Below are 17,741 nucleotides of genomic sequence, written 5' to 3' on the forward strand. Positions count from 1 at the left end.
AAAAGAATAAGATTATTAAAATAATATATTCAAATTATTAGATAATTATTAAAAGGATTATGTTGCTGGAATATAATTAACGACTATTAAAATGATCAAATTAATTTTAGTTATGCATTGTAACGACCTGAAAATCGGACCGCTACCGGCGCTAGGATCCAAGTCGGCTTAAGGCCGCCGGGACCCGTAGCAAGCCTGACATAGAACCTGTAATCCTGTTTAATTCCATACATGATCAACAATACTCATAAGCCTGTAAACATTCTCATATAACAACCAAGCTCAACCTGTACATAAACATAAACATAACATAAACCTCCACTGGAGCCCTCATCAAAATGCTTCAATAGGGTATCTCATCATACATAAGCTTGGCTAAAACATAACCTCATATCTCATATCATAAAGACCATGTACATACAAGTGGGATTAACAATCTGTATTGGTCAAGCACAACTCTATACTCAATATTCAAATTACATAACATAACTTAAAACACTTTTACATTACATCATAATACAATTGTCATGTCCACAATCTAACTATTACAAAAAAACATGCTTCAAAACTCTGGCTAACCTCCTGGTCTACCCTGTACCTGCACATCTGGGGTTAGGGGAGAGGGGTGAGCTATAAAGCCCAGTGAGCAGAATAGTAAAACATTTTAAAACATATGATAACATGAAATGCATCACATCACAGCTAATCACATCAAGGATGAATTTGTCACCAATAGTCCCCTACATGGACCAACTGTGCCAGGGGCGTAGAATGGGCCTCACTGGTCTTTCTCTTACATAACATAACATAACATGGTCCAACTGTGCCAGGGGCGTAGAATGGGCCTCACTGGTCTTTCTCTTACATAATATAACATAACATGGTCCAACTGTGCCAGGGGCGTAGAATGGGCCTCACTGGTCTTTCTCTTACATAGTGCCAGGAGCGTAGAATGGGCCTCACTGGTCTTCCGTACCGTATCATCATCATCATAGCATAGGGGGACTAATGGATCATTCAACATCCATCCACATCATCAAACATAATATGCAATGCAACATATTCGTGAATCTAATGCAACACCCTATTATCTCATGGCATTCATGATGCGTGAATCATGCTAAACTGATTTATTTATTTAAAAGCATAATAGTTATTCCACTCACCTCTGGATAGCTCTGACTAGACACTGGGGCAACAGACTCACTGCTGGGGTCCTCGGTTCCTCGGGTCCGAACCTACACAGGTGGACTCTAATGAGGGACCAACATACATAAACATAACTCTAACATACTCCCCAAAAACCCCCTAAAACATCATGAAAACATCACATAAAAACATGCAAGAAATGGCTGAACAGGGCACTTTCGGCGGCAGGTTCGGCGGCTGAAAGTCCCTCCAGAGCCGAAAGTCAGGCAGGTTCGGCGGCACCTTCGGCGGCTGAAACTCCCAGACAGAGACAAAAGTCTCTTTTCGGGGGCAACTTCGGCAGCCGAAAGGCCTGCCTCCCCAGCCATGTTCGGCGGCCGAAAGCTCCTTCGGCTGCCGAACCTGGTTTCTGCCAAAGGGCAGAAACTTGGCTCCTTTATGCACATTTACCTCCAAACTCTCAAATCATGCATACCACTCAACCAAAACATGCATACAAGCTCCTAGGGGCCTCAAACAAGCATATACCCCGACTACAACACTTCAAACATACTCAAACATGTCACATTGCTCAAAAACATCAATATTAACCCATAACTCAACATATAACCTAACATGCATTTCTACCCATAGATCTAGCATAAAACTTATTTAAAACACATAAGGAGCTTAAGATCGGCTCTTACCTCTTGAAGATCGAGAGGGAGACGACCTAAACTTGGAGATCCACGAAAATGAGCTCATGAGTTCCCAAAGCTCCAAAACTTGTTTCAACAGTTCAAAACCTTCAATGCAAGCTTAAAACTCAAGAAAAATGGTGGGGATTTGGAGGAAGAACACTAGATTTGCAAAGGGAAGGTCGGAAGCTTGCTGTGGCCGAAAATGGGAGAAAGCTCGCCCATTTCGGCTAAGTGCCCCTTTTATAGGTGGCTAGCCAGGCCACGTTCGGGGGCCGAATGTGCCTCCGCATCCATGAAATGTTCGGCGGCCGAACTTGACTTTCGGCGGCCGAACCTGAACTTCCCTCACTCATGCTTTCGGGGGCCTAACGTGCCTCCAAAACGCATGCATGTTCGGCGGCCGAACTTGACTTTCGGCGGCCGAACCTGGGTTTTCCTCCAAAGACTTTTCATGTAAAACTCATTAAATTTTCATATTTAAAACCATGAAATACTTTAAAACATTTTATGAAAACATGTTTCTACCCTACTAGAGGCTTCCGACATCCGAGTTTCCACCGGACGGTAGGAATTCCGATACCGGAGTCTAGCCGGGTATTACATTCTCCCCCCCTTAAGAACATTCGTCCCCGAATGTACCTCAACTAGCACACATAGCATGGCATAAACATAACATACATACAAAACACATAAACACATAGGGATCTAACCTTAAAAGAGATGAGGGTACTGCTGGAGCATAGACTCCCGTGTCTCCCAAGTGCATTCTTCCAAGTTGTGGTGGTTCCACAGGACTTTCACCATCGGGATTTCCTTGTTTCTTAACTTTCTGATCTGGGTGTCTATGATCCGTACTGGTTGTTCAACATAGGTGAGATCCTCTTGGACCTCCACATCAGGCTCACTAAGAACCTTGCTCGGATCTGACACAAACTTCCTCAACATTGAAACATGGAAAACCGGATGGATTCTTTCCATCGAAGCAGGTAAATCCAGCTTGTACGACACATTCCCAATCTTTTGCAAGATTTCAAAGGGTCCGATGTATCGTGGGGCTAGTTTACCTTTCTTCCCGAAGCGAACCACTCCCTTCATTGGAGACACCTTGAGCAATACTAGATCCCCCTCCTGAAACTCTAACTGTCTTCTGCGGACGTCTGCATAACTCTTCTGTCTGCTTGCAGCAGTCTTGATTCTTTCTCTGATTACGGGTACTACCCTGCTGGTGATCTCTACTAGTTCAGGCCTTGCCAAGGCCTTTTCTCCAACTTCCTCCCAGCAAACAGGTGATCTGCACTTCCTTCCGTACAAAGCTTCATATGGAGCCATCCCGATGCTAGCATGATGGCTGTTGTTGTAGGCAAACTCCACCAAAGGTAGATGCTGCCTCCAAGAACCGCCAAAGTCCAGCACACACATTCTGAGCATATCCTCGATAGTCTGGATGGTCCTTTCTGACTGTCCATCAGTCTGGGGGTGGAAGGCAGTACTGAAATCCAACCTAGTACCCATGGCATTCTGCAGACTCCGCCAAAATCTGGAGGTGAACTGGGGCCCTCTATCTGACACTATCGAAACAGGAACCCCATGCAGCCTGACAATCTCATCCACATACACCTGCGCCAACTTGTCCACAGAGTAGCCACTCCTGACAGGAATGAAGTGAGCAGATTTGGTGAGTCTGTCCACAATCACCCATATGGAGTCCACTCTGTTGGACGCCGCCGGTAACCCCACTACGAAGTCCATAGCTATATTCTCCCATTTCCATTCTGGGATAGGTAGCGGGTTAAGCATTCCAGCCGGCTTCTGATGTTCCAGCTTCACCCTCTGACACACTTCGCAGGCTGACACGAACTGTGCCACTTCTTTCTTCATAGCTGGCCACCAATAAACCTTCTTTAAATCTTGATACATCTTGGTGGCTCCGGGGTGAATGCTGTATCTTGCATTATGAGCCTCCCTCATAATGTCTCCTTTTAGCCCAATGTCATCTGGTACACATATTCTGGTACACATATTCTGCTCCCATAGCGGAGGATCCCCTTGCTGTCGAATCTGAACTCACTGTCATTGCCTGACTGGACAGTCCTGGCAATCTTCACTAACTCCGGGTCCTCATGCTGTTTCTGAGCCACCTGCTCCAGAAACACGGGTGCTACTCTCATCTGGGCCACTAAGGCACCTGTACCAGATAACTCCAACTGTAGACCTTCCTCAATGAGCTTGTAGAACTCCTTCACCACTGGCCTCCTCTCTGCCGATATGTGGGATAAACTACCGAGTGATTTCCGGCTTAATGCGTCTGCCACAACATTCGCCTTACCCGGATGGTACTGAATCTTGCAATCATAGTCACTCAGCAGCTCTACCCATCTCCTCTGCCTCAAATTCAGATCTTTCTGACTCAAGATGTACTGCAGACTTTTATGATCTGTGAAGATCTCACACTTAACCCCATAGAGGTAGTGCCTCCACATCTTGAGTGCAAAGATTACTGCTGCCATCTCTAGGTCATGCGTGGGGTAATTCAACTCATGCTTCTTCAGCTGCCTAGAAGCATAAGCGATCACCCTCTCATTCTGCATCAGTACACAACCCAGTCCCACACGGGACGCATCACAAAAGACTGTAAAGTCCTCATCACTAGATGGCAGAGCTAGAACTGGTGCTGAAGTCAACCTCTTCTTAAGCTCTTCAAAACTCTCCTCGCACTGGTCGGTCCACAGAAACTTCTGATTCTTCCTAGTCAGTCTGGTCAGAGGAGCTGCTATCTTTGAGAAGTCCTGAACGAACCTCCTGTAGTAACCTGCCAAACCCAAGAAACTTCTAATCTCTGTCACTGAAGTGGGTCTAGGCCAGTTAGCTACAGTTTCTGTCTTCTTGGGATCTACCTCAATACCATTCTCTGACACTACATGCCCCAAGAACGAAATGCTCCTCAGCCAGAACTCACATTTAGAGAACTTGGCATACAAGCCATGTTCCCTCAAAGTCTGCAAGACCAACCGCAGATGATGGGCATGCTCCTCTGCATTCCTGGAATACACCAAGATATCATCTATGAAGACAATAACGAAGTGATCCAGGTACTGGCTAAACACTCTGTTCATGAGATCCATGAATGCTGCAGGGGCGTTGGTTAACCCAAACGGCATTACAAGGAACTCAAAATGCCCATATCTGGTCCTGAAGGCTGTCTTCGGCACATCTTCCTCCCTTATCCTTAACTGATGGTACCCCGATCTCAGATCTATTTTGGAGAAACAACCTGCTCCGGCTAGCTGGTCGAATAGATCATCGATCCTTGGCAATGGGTACCTATTCTTGGTAGTGACTTTGTTCAATTGTCTGTAGTCGATACAAAGTCTAAGGGATCCATCCTTCTTTCTTACGAATAAAACTGGTGCACCCCACGGTGAAGTGCTCGGTCGGATGAAGCCCTTTTCTACCAACTCTTGCAACTGTTCTTTCAACTCCTTCAATTCGGCTGGGGCCATCCTGTAGGGAGGGATAGAGATCGGTCTAGTTCCAGGCACCAACTCTATCTCGAACTCTATCTCCCTAGCAGGTGGTAAACCTGGAAGCTCATCTGGAAAGACATCCTGAAACTCTCGGACAACTGGCACCGAGGCCGGCTCCCTGACCTGACTATCTAGCTCTCTCACATGAGCTAAGTACCCCTGACATCCCTTCCTAAGCAACCTACGAGCCTGAAGAGCTGATATCAGACCTCTAGGCGTGCCCCTCTTTTCTCCTCTGAAGACGACCTCTGACCCGTTCTGATCTCTGAACCTGACTACCTTGTCCCTGCAGTCCAAGGTAGCACCATGGGTAGATAGCCAATCCATCCCTAGAATGGCGTCAAAGTCTGTCAAATCTAGAACCACAAGGTCGGCGGAGAGGCATCTTCCCTCAATAAAAACTGGACTGTACTGGCAGACTGACACTGCCACTGACGGGTCACACTTGGGTCCACTGACCCATAGGGGACACTCTAACCCAGAGACTATCAGACCCAACCTCTCAACGGCTCTCGGAGCAATAAATGAATGAGATGCACCCGGGTCCATTAATGCATACACATCAGAATACCCAATGACGAGATTACCTGACACCACGGTGTTGGATGTGTTAGCCTCCTGCTGAGTCATGGTGAAGATCCTGGCTGGAGCTGATGGACCTTCACCTCGGGAACCAGAAGAAGAGGCTGCTCCTCTCCCTCTACCTCTGCCACTGCCCTGAGTTGTGGCTGGAACTGCTGGCTGTGCCACACTACCGGAGGCTGTCTGCTGGGGCTGGCCCATAAAAGGTGCTCTAGGACAATCCCGAGCTATGTGTCCCTCCTGTCCACATCTGAAACATGCATTAGTCCCAGCTCGACACACTCCCCTGTGTGGTCTTCCACATCTCTGGCATTCTGTACCATCTGAGCCTTAGCTTGAGCCACCGCCAAATCCCAGACCGGATTTCAACTTGTTCCAAAACTTATTCTTCTTCGGCTTCTTGGTGGTACTGCTCCACCTCTTGCTGCCTGAAGCTGCTGCACTAAAAGAAGAAGAGCCTGGGGTCTTAACCCCTGAAGACTGGGTCACTGATTGCTTCACTGACCCCTCAACTATAGCACTTGCCTCCATTCTGCGAGCCATATCCACCACAGTGTGGAAACTTTATCTCTCAGCTGACTGAACCAACGAGGAGTACCTGGAATGCAGCTTCATAACATATTTCTTGGCTTTCTTAGTATCTGAATCTAGAGCTTGCCCTGAAAAAGGCAATAGCTCCAAGAATTTATCCGTGAACTCCTCTACACTCATGTGCTCTGACTGCCTCAGTTGCTCAAACTCAATCATTTTCAGTTCTCTAGAACTGTCTGGAAAAGCCCATCCAGCGAACTCATTCGCAAATTCCTCCCATGTCATACCGTCTAGTCTCGGGTCCACATAACACTTGAACCATTCCCGTGCCTTCTTGCACTTTAAAGTGAACCCTGCCATCTGAATGGCTCTGCTGTCACTTGCCCCTAGCTCATCAGTTATTGTCTTCACTACCCTCAGATACTCAAAGGGGTTATCCCCTGACTTGTATTTGGGAGCATCTAGCTTGAGGTAATCTGTCATCTTTACCTTGCTCCCATTAGCTGAGCTAGGTCTAGGAGGTTGAGTAACTAGGGCTGCTGGTTCTGTAGGTGGTGGAGGTGGAGGTGCAGCATTCCCCGAGGTGGGGTTTGCCGGGTTTGGATAGAAGGGTGAGGGTGGATAAGCTGGGTACTGCGTGTAAGGTGGATAGAAAGGTGGATAAGGCATGTAGGTAGGGTAGGGGTTAAAGCTGGAGTAATCCGTTGTACCTCCCATCGGATACCCTGAACCCTGTGGGAAGGGTGGATAATGGGGTGGAAAACCATACCCCGAGGCCTGAATGCCTCCCTGTGACTCCCCTGTCCCTTCTTCCTGCATGCTCACATCCAGGTTCCCATCCCTCCTCTGATCCTCTTCCATAACCTCCCTCACATCTGAAGAACTTCCTCCTCTATCAGTCCCCCTTCTGCTAGCATCAAAAGACCTTCTAGGGTCCCTTGACACTCTATCTCTGTTGGCTCTACAAGACATTGCCCTAGGCAATGTAGGAGGACGGGCGCTCGTGCCCTCATCCTCAGGTGGTACTCCAGTCAATCTTGCTGATCGACGAGTTCCTCTCATTCTGTTTTCTGAAAAACAGTACACATCACATAAACATTAGCATCATATGGTTCATGTGGGCACACATGAACCCGCATCACACATCATAGCATATCATTCATATCATAGCATTTCACATCATCATGTAAGACAGGACTCCACATCCTATCCTAGTGGACATGACCTTTCCTACTGTGCTTGACCTTCTATAACATCTATGAGCCCGACACTCTAGGTCCGGCCATATGAACCTAGGGCTCTGATACCACTCTGTAATGATCCGAAAATCGGACCGCTACCGGCGCTAGGATCCAGGTCGGCTTAAGGCCGCCGGGACCTGTAGCAAGCCTGACATAGAACCTGTAATCCTGTTTAATCCCATACATGATCAACAATACTCATAAGCCTGTAAACATTCTCATATAACAACCAAGCTCAACCTGTACATAAACATAAACATAACATAAACCTCCACTGGAGCCCTCATCAAAATGCTCCAATGGGGTATCTCATCATACATAAGCTTGGCTGAAACATAACCTCATATCTCATATCATAAAGACCATGTACATACAAGTGGGATTAACAATCTGTATTGGTCAAGCACAACTCTATCCTCAATATTCAAATTACATAACATAACTTAAAACACTTTTACATTACATCATAATACAATTGTCATGTCCACAATCTAACTATTACAAAAAAACATGCTTCAAAACTCTGGCTAACCTCCTGGTCTACCCTGTACCTGCACATCTGGGGTTAGGGGAGAGGGGTGAGCTACAAAGCCCAGTGAGCAGAATAGTAAAACATTTTAAAACATATGATAACATGAAATGCATCACATCACAGCTAATCACATCAAGGATGAATTTGTCACCAATAGTCCCCTACATGGACCAACTGTGCCAGGGGCGTAGAATGGGCCTCACTGGTCTTTCTCTTACATAACATAACATAACATGGTCCAACTGTGCCAGGGGCGTAGAATGGGCCTCACTGGTCTTTCTCTTACATAATATAACATAACATGGTCCAACTGTGCCAGGGGCGTAGAATGGGCCTCACTGGTCTTTCTCTTACATAGTGCCAGGGGCGTAGAATGGGCCTCACTGGTCTTCCGTACCGTATCATCATCATCATAGCATAGGGGGACTAATGGATCATTCAACATCCATCCACATCATCAAACATAATATGCAATGCAACATATTCGTGAATCTAATGCAACACCCTATTATCTCATGGCATTCATAATGCGTGAATCATGCTAAACTGATTTATTTATTTAAAAGCATAATAGTTATTCCACTCACCTCTGGATAGCTCTGACTAGACACTGGGGCAACAGACTCACTGCTGGGGTCCTCGGTTCCTCGGGTCCGAACCTACACAAGTGGACTCAAATGAGGGACCAACATACATAAACATAACTCTAACATACTCCCCAAAAACCCCCTAAAACATCATGAAAACATCACATAAAAACATGCAAGAAATGGCTGAACAGGGCACTTTCGGCGGCAGGTTCGGCGGCCGAAAGTCCCTCCAGAGCCGAAAGTCAGGCAGGTTCGGCGGCACCTTCGGCGGCCGAAACTCCCAGACAGAGGCGAAACTCATGCATGTTCGGCGGCACCTTCGGCGGCCGAAAGTCCCAGACAGAGACGAAAGTCTCTTTTCGGGGGCAACTTCGGCAGCCGAAAGGCCTGCCTCCCCAGCCATGTTCGGCGGCCGAAAGCTCCTTCGGCTGCCGAACCTGGTTTCTGCCAAAGGGCAGAAACTTGGCTCCTTTATGCACATTTGCCTCCAAACTCTCAAATCATGCATACCACTCAACCAAAACATGCATACAAGCTCCTAGGGGTCTCAAACAAGCATATACCCCGACTACAACACTTCAAACATACTCAAACATGCCACATTGCTCAAAAACATCAATATTAACCCATAACTCAACATATAACCTAACATGCATTTCTACCCATAGATCTAGCATAAAACTTATTTAAAACACATAAGGAGCTTAAGATCGGCTCTTACCTCTTGAAGATCGAGAGGGAGACGACCTAAACTTGGAGATCCACGAAAATGAGCTCCTGAGTTCCCAAAGCTCCAAAACTTGTTTCAACAGTTCAAAACCTTCAATGCAAGCTTAAAACTCAAGAAAAATGGTGGGGATTTGGAGGAAGAACACTAGATTTGCAAAGGGAAGGTCGGAAGCTTGCTGTGGCCGAAAATGGGAGAAAGCTCGCCCATTTCGGCTAAGTGCCCCTTTTATAGGCGGCTGGCCAGGCCACGTTCGGGGGCCGAATGTGCCTCCGCATCCATGAAATGTTCGGCGGCCGAACTTGACTTTCGGCGGCCGAACCTGAACTTCCCTCACTCATGCTTTCGGGGGCCTAACGTGCCTCCAAAACGCATGCATGTTCGGCGGCCGAACTTGACTTTCGGCGGCCGAACCTGGGTTTTCCTCCAAAGACTTTTCATGTAAAACTCATTAAATTTTCATATTTAAAACCATGAAATACTTTAAAACATTTTATGAAAACATGTTTCTACCCTACTAGAGGCTTCCGACATCCGAGTTTCCACCGGACGGTAGGAATTCCGATACCGGAGTCTAGCCGGGTATTACATGCATAGTATATAATAAAATTATCTTATATACAAAATTATTAACTTAATCTATTTAGTTGTAAGGATGAAATTAAAATGATTCAATAATTTAATTTAATTATTTCTTATTTTAATTTTAAACATTAATAATTTTAATATTAATTAATAAAACTTCGAGGATTGTACTGATATATAAATTTAGGATAATAATTAAAATTAATTTATCATATTATGTAAATTCAAACACATGCTGAAAAGACTAATATATTCAAAAAGGAGTATGAAGAGAGAAGGGAATAATAATGATATTTTTGAAATTATCCATAATAATTTTATTTTATTACTATACAATGTTAAATTTATTGTTCATTTAAAATTAATTTATTTAAATTTTTTATATTTAAAATATTTTAAAGTTAATACAGATTTAAAATATTTATTTCTATTTACATTTGATTCTATTTTATTATTATTTTAATTAAAATTCTGAAAATTAACTTAATAGTTAAAAATTATTAATTACTTCTATAAAACCTAAATTTACACAATAAAACTGAATTTTTATTAAAAAAATGAAAAATGGATTCTTTCAAAATATATATATATATATATATAATAATAATAATAATAATATATACATGAAAAAATATCCTCTTTGTGTTAAAAAAAAATAGTAAAAAATCAATTATTACTTTTTTTAAAAATAAATTTGATAACCTTTTTTCTATAAATTAATAAATAAATGATATATGTTTTTATTTATTAATTATTAATTTAATAAATTAATTCCAAATTTTAATTTTTATTAATATATCATTCCTTTAATTAATTTGAAATATAAAATTATAATTTATATATTTGTTTATAATTTATAGTTAATCTATAAATATTATAATCTATACCATATATTACAGTGAAAAGAGGGGGAATTTTAAGATTATCAATTATATATTTTAAAATATTTAATTATTTACAATTGATTTGAAATTTTTAAGTGAAAATTATTATTTTAAATTAATTTTAGTTTAATAAAAACTTTAGATTTTAAGATAGACATAAATACTAATTAAAATAAATTTTAAATTTTGAAGATAAGATTTCTAAGATGATAAATTCAAATATTAAATCTTTCTAATAAAAAATATAAATCTATAATACTGATAATAAATTTTAAAGCGGATAATGTTTTATTGTTAAAAGTTAAAATTTAAACCAAATAAAAAATAATTATGAAAATAATATAAACAATTATTTTGATAATATAAAATTATTATGTTACTCTTGTAACTATTAATAATTTTATTTAAATTTTAAAGTGTAAAATAATGTTATCATCTAAATTAATTTAATGAATATTTGAATTTTAGTGTATATATTAATAGTAAAAAATAAAAAAATTTCATATAAGATTATTAAAATAAATTTTAATTTTGAGATTATCAAACCATTAGAAAATAAGTTTAATTTTCCTAAAATCTAGAAGTTGAACCTGAAAATTTGACCCCAAAGAGAAGAAAATTCGAAGGAAGCAAATTCAGACCGCCAACAAAACAGAGTCCATGGCCAAAAAGCGTTGGTGAAGGGAGTGCCAAGGGTCACATACAACCTAAAGAAAAAAATTGAGAAACAAAGTAAGAGATCACAACCATCGGAACGAGAAAAGCAGGAGATAATGATGATGAGTCATGAGGTTTATAGAACAACACCATCAGGCCTTCCGAACTAAACTCCACGGTTGACCATCACGCCATCTTTCGTCAGACTTAAACAACAAGGTGAAGAGCGAGATTTAACTACCATAACTTGCATGCAACATTCACAATAAAAGAAAGCTAAAAAATAACAACACAAAAATAACTAAGAGTTAAGCAGATTAACCGAGAGCGAGATTCGGTTACTACAACTTGCATGCAACATTCACAACAAGGGAAGTTAAGAAATAACAACACAACAATAACTAAGAGTTAAGCAGATCAATCGATCCCTCTCTATTTTTCTCAAATCTTCCAAAACTACGAATAGAAATAAAGAGAACAAAAAATCAGAATAAAACAAAAATAAAAAATTTAAAAAACACACCACCCGAATTTTCCTTTCTGCTCCAATGGAATAGAAGGAAATGGACTAACAGCAGTAAAGGAGAGACGAGCTCTCAAGGAAAAGAGAAGAGTATGAAAGAGAAAGGATCTAAAACACCTGGAGTCTCTTCCCATTTTTTCCATATTTAGAACTTAACAACTCAACAACACAACTTTGAAAATAACTTAAACCATGCTTGAGAATAGCTTCTCAACCGAAATGTAAATACTAATATGTCTTTCAAGCACAATTAATCTTATCACCATCCAACAATTCAAGAAAAATTCTTGAAATACTAGAGAACACAACATTCTATCACATAAAAGATTTCTTTTAAGCATGTAAGTTTAAAAGCCAAGGATCAAAGAAACTAAACTTACCTCTTGCCAGCAAGATCGACCAAAGTGGAGAGTTGAAGAATTTCAAAGTCAAGCTTTCCAAATCTTCAAAATAAATTAAAATCTTTTTGAATCTTGATAGGTTTAGCTAAAGAAATATGATACAGCAGAAAGAATGAAGCTCACCTCTCCTATATATCTCCCCTAATGTATATATTAAATACAATTTACCACACCATTCATATATAGAAGTAAGTTTAAATTAAATTCATATATTTTTACTCAAACCTAATTTAATTTTTTTAGTCAATTAAACTTTTATATTTTTATTAAGAGTTAAATAAATTCAGATATAATATAATGTTATTTTTTAGTAATAAAATATTATTTTTAAATTTAAAATATCAAAAATTTAAAAGTATATAAAAATAATAAATAATTTTTAAAATTATAAAAGTAAAATTTTATTAATAAAAAATAATATTATTATATTATATATCGACTTATTTAATTTTTAATAAAAATCAGAATTTCATGGATAAAAAAAATGGATTAGTCTTATTTAACTCTCAAAAAAATACATAAATTTAATTAGATTTATATCCATTTATATATTATTAATTCTTAAATATTTGGCTTGCTAGAGAAATATTATTAAGCTTTCAGTAATATTTAATAATTTTTATCTATTTTATTTTTTTAAAATATATTAAAAAATAATTTTTTATTATATTTATTTTAAAAATATTAAATTTTATTAAATATTAAGAGATATGTTAAATATTTATTTAAAAAATAATAAATAATAAGAGGTTATTTTAAAATTAAATAAATTAAATAAAATTATAATAATTTATTTATATATCACTATAATATAAAAAAATAGACACTAATTTATACAAAAATAAAAATAATTGAATAAAAGAGAATTTTTTTTTTTTCACAATATGCGATTTGTAACATCAAGAGGGATTGTGTTTGATACCATTTAATATGAACCTAAGTAATGCATACTTTGAAAATTGGACTTCGACCCCTCCTATCACACCCAATGATTTTGCAAAAAAAAAAAAAAAAAAAATTTAATAAATTTTAATAAAATAATTTATAATTTTATTTGTACACATAATAAAAAATTTTTAAATTAAAAATTTTGAATTTTTTTAAAATTTTATAAGAAAAGAATTGAATTTTTAAAAAGTTTTTAATTTAGGGAGTAGAAATGGATTTTTAAAGCGTTATTTTCTTAATCTAAAGATTTTTAAAGCCTTGTTAAACTCATCAAAACTGTGTTTAAGCCTCTATAACAAAAATAATTGAAAAGTTTTAAGATTAGAAATAGTAATACAAAAGAGAAAAGGAAAAAAAAAAAAAAAATAGTGAGTCCACCTCGACAAGCTATTGTTGGGCAGTTAGGCAACTTGGCATGGAAAACATACAATATTCTTTTCTTTATTTTTAATTCAATTTTTCTTTTCGCTTTCTGTAACAGATAGCATATCAATCCGTAAAACAAATTCAGAATTAAATTTATCAACATAAACAACAATCTCAACGACAATCTTCCAGAGATTCCAGTCAAGGTTAGTGAAATCTCTTACTTTCTTCTTCCTCCATTTCCAATTTTCAACGCCACTAATTCAATTTTCAACTTTTGATTTCTCCCCTTTCTTTTTTATTTTTTCCATGTTTGAGTTGTTCTGATTAGTGTGCCGCAGAGTTATTTTTTAATTTTGCTTTGTTTAAGACCTCTGTTTGGTTGCTGAGAAACGGTAAGAAAACAGAAAAAGCAAAAGATAGGAACTTTTTTTTTGGTGCCTTTTCTTTTAAAAAATGTTTTCTGTTTTTTTTTTTTATTTTTTTTTTATTTTGAAAAATAGATATAAAACGTCAACTAGTGAAATACTAATAACAGGTTTGGATTAAAGCTTTTAATTGATTCTGAGTTTGTTTTGATTCTCTGTTGCTGAAATATGATTAATTTAGAGATTTCATAATTTTAATTCCCCGTGTTTTCATGCATTTTCTCGGCAACCAAACGGAGCTTAGGGTCTATTTTCTGTCGTTCATTCTCTGATACTCAATCTGCTGTGAGTGATCGGGTGAATTTCTTCTTCTCTGTTTCGTTCCCCTTCCCTCCCTTCCCCCCCTGGGGGTTTATTAGAAGAAGATTAAATTTACATTATATGATTTCGCCTCTTTTTTTTTTTTTTTTTTTTTTTTTTTTTTTTTTCTTGGATAAGTTTTAAGCAAAGAGAATTTTCGTGAGAGTTTTGCGGCCTGGAAGATGAGTGTAATTGTAGGTCAGCTGTTAACAAAATCCAACTATGTTTCTTAATTGATTTGTTTTTCCTTCTATCTATGTTTGATTTCTTTTCTGTATGCTACTTTTCTTAGCAACCAAACACAGGAGGGGAATTGTTGACGTCCTTTGATGTTTGGACATGGCTTTCATTCCTGCTAATCTGATTTTTTTTACATAAATTTAATCTTGTTTTGTGTTTATGCTTGAAATGCATCAATTTATAACTAAAATCTTCAGTTTTCAAATGTCTCGGACATTTTCTTCTGCATCCCCCACCCCCATCAATTGTTTGAGCACTGCAAACTGCATTGTCGTCATGTACAATTGTTGAATATTTCCTGTATTGGCCTTTTGGTTATACTTATTTCTAACTTCAATTCTTTCCTTTTTGATAGTCTTGTGAACTTAGCAATCATGAGATTTAAGAAAGGAAGTAGAGTGGAAGTCTTGTGCAAAGAGGGTGTGACTTCGGGCTTTTGGCGCTGTGCTGAAATTATCTGTGGTAATGGCCACACTTATACAGTTAGATATGAGGGGCTCGCAAGCACCATTGGCGGCACAGTAGGGGAGAGGATATCTAGGAAGGCAATCAGACCTTGCCCTCTGCTATCTGAAGTCGCAGAAAATTGGGTTCCTGGTGATGTAGTAGAGGTGTTTGATGATTTTTCTTGGAAAATGGCAACGGTATCTAAGGTATTGGGCAAAGAATATTTTCTGGTCAGAATACTAGGATCATCTCTTGAATTTAAAGTGAGCAAATTTGACATCCGGATACGACAGTCTTGGCAAGTTGATAAATGGATTGTGATTGGAAAGGTATTTTCCCAATTAAACAAATGAGTTTATACTGCAAATTTCTTTTGTCTGGATCTATGCATGTGAACCTTTTTATTCCATTTATTTTCAGTTGAAATTTTAAGTCTCCGCAGATTCACATCTTTTAGTTCTGTGAATGTAGGATCTAATAAGATCTTCATCAAATTTATTTAGCGTTGATTTTACTTGTCCAATACTTATATATTCTGCTTTTTCTGTCCAGGGTTCTGGCAGCTGTGAAGATATAGGACGTGTTGAAAATTCAACTTTGAAGCGCAAGAGAAATTCTGTGAACAATGTTCAAATGAAAAAAACAAGGTTAAATCAACAAGTGAAGGATGATTGTTTTCCTCTTGTGAACAAGGAGAAACTACAAGAGTCTAATAAGCTCTCATGTAAAACTTTGAAGAGAGGACCTTGTGCTTATAAACAAGTTGACACATATGATGGTAATGGCCAAAAATTTAGAACAGCTGAGAAAGAGGGCAGGCTGCATCAAGTGTTTGCAACAAATGGATCCTCATTGCCTGAACAGGTAGATGATGTTGCTTTCCCAAAAGAAATGGTGGGTGAAAACTACCAAACTTGGTTTTCTGAGATGGATATGGAGAGAAGAAAACAAACTGGTGCCGTTGGATGTTCATCTGCAATAGAATTAGAATCCAATTGTGGAGTTAGTGTTACTAGCTCAGTTGGTAGTTGTAGCATCACTGGCAACAATTTCTGTAAATTGGATCGTTGTGCTGGATTTTTTGAAGATATTGATAGATATAGTAGTAATGCAGAATCTTTCTGCCAGTGGGAATACGAAGAAGAAAATAGTAACTTTCCCACAAAGGAGGAATTGGCTGCTGAAATCCATAGGTTAGAGTTGCATGCATATCGATGCACTATGGAGGCATTGTATGCATCAGGACCTCTAAGTTGGGAGCAAGAAGCACTGGTGACAAATCTCCGTCTTTCCCTCCATATATCAAATGATGAACATTTGATGGAGGTCAGAAATTTAGTTTCTGCTGATAATAGCATTCCTTCTTGATAATAGGGATATATGAACATTTTTTGTTGGTCAAAGTTCTTTTTGTTTTGTAGCAGTACAATCTGATAAATATTTGCTAAAATGGAATGTCTGTTGTTTTCCATTTCTTCCATTTTTGTTTAATGACGCATAATGGCCTAAACTGAATGAATGTACAAGAGAAGTTGCAAAGTAATGGATATTGCTAAAGTCTCCTTGTTTCTCAATCCCCTGTTACATCCTTTTTACTTCCATGTTAGAAAAAATTGGGGAGAATGCGATTGCGTGTCAATTAAAGAACATCCTATGAAAATTTCAGCATGAAGAAATAAGAATGCTGCTCCCTTCCTTCAATATGAATTACTGTGGGTTACTATTTTGATTATCTTGATGTTCTTCATACACTGGCATTTCAAAATTTCAACAGCTTCATTTGAGAAGGATAATGATACTTTCTGCTGCATTTTCCAGGGTCAAAGTAGGAAGCTTGTACACCTCACTTCCCTGATGAAAGATTCTACTGGGGTTTGCTACATTGTCTTGGTTTAAACAGTTGAGTAATTCATACAGCACATTAATGTTCAGCTACTAAAATTTTTGGTAGTTTATGTGATTGGCATGCTTGCTTTTCAGGCCACCTGTGAGCCTCAAGTATAATGCTGTGATGAATAATGTGAGACAACGTGGGATCCTGTCCGGACGAAGTATATGAAATTGGTATTGATATTCTATATAATAAGGGTAAAATTATTAAATAATTTAAATTAATAATTTTAAATCGATAAAATGAAATTGATATTGATATTCTACATAATAACTAAGATAAAACTATTAAATAATTTAAATTAATAATTTTAAATTTATAAAAATAAATTTAAAAATTATTTAGATAATTTTAGCGAAATGCTATGGCATTGGCTGATGCTAGGAAAGTTTTAATTTGGACCTTTCCTATCTTGCCTATTGGTGTCTCTAGCAAAGTTATCAGTCAATTAAAATAATTATTATGTAAGTAATATTTTTGTTTCATAAATAAGTTTTAAATTTACATATGTATTA

General features: G+C 38.3%; 1 protein-coding gene across 4 annotated transcripts; it reads left to right on the plus strand.

Annotated features, from left to right (window-relative positions):
- The first annotated feature begins 13,921 nt into the window (after positions 1 to 13,921).
- LOC110617057 lies at positions 13,922 to 17,460 on the plus strand. 4 transcript variants are annotated; one of them, XM_021759646.2, is made up of 5 exons: positions 13,922 to 14,126; positions 15,244 to 15,664; positions 15,888 to 16,661; positions 17,154 to 17,234; positions 17,316 to 17,460. In XM_021759646.2, exons 2-4 carry the CDS (start codon positions 15,263 to 15,265, stop codon positions 17,229 to 17,231), a joined length of 1,254 nt encoding a protein of 417 aa, XP_021615338.1. In that variant the 5' UTR covers positions 13,922 to 14,126; positions 15,244 to 15,262; the 3' UTR covers positions 17,232 to 17,234; positions 17,316 to 17,460. The 4 variants fall into 4 exon arrangements, with proteins under 4 accessions (XP_021615338.1, XP_021615340.1, XP_043813260.1 ...); XM_043957325.1 differs by lacking the exon at positions 13,922 to 14,126 and adding an exon at positions 14,162 to 14,645; XM_043957326.1 differs by lacking the exon at positions 13,922 to 14,126 and adding an exon at positions 14,162 to 14,633.
- The last annotated feature ends 281 nt before the right edge of the window (positions 17,461 to 17,741 follow it).

This window comes from Manihot esculenta, chromosome 6 (genome assembly GCF_001659605.2).
Source record: "Manihot esculenta cultivar AM560-2 chromosome 6, M.esculenta_v8, whole genome shotgun sequence".
NCBI lineage: Eukaryota > Viridiplantae > Streptophyta > Magnoliopsida > Malpighiales > Euphorbiaceae > Manihot > Manihot esculenta.

What these genes read in the sequence shown, in the direction of transcription:
- LOC110617057 (XM_021759646.2), top strand. Translation starts at nt 15,263, where the DNA reads ATGAGATTTAAGAAAGGAAGTAGAGTGGAAGTCTTGTGCAAAGAGGGT. An exon ending in AATGGATTGTGATTGGAAAG is followed by an intron (nt 15,665 to 15,887) that starts GTATTTTCCCAA and finishes TTTTCTGTCCAG; the next exon opens with GGTTCTGGCAGCTGTGAAGA. An exon ending in ATGATGAACATTTGATGGAG is followed by an intron (nt 16,662 to 17,153) that starts GTCAGAAATTTA and finishes TGCATTTTCCAG; the next exon opens with GGTCAAAGTAGGAAGCTTGT.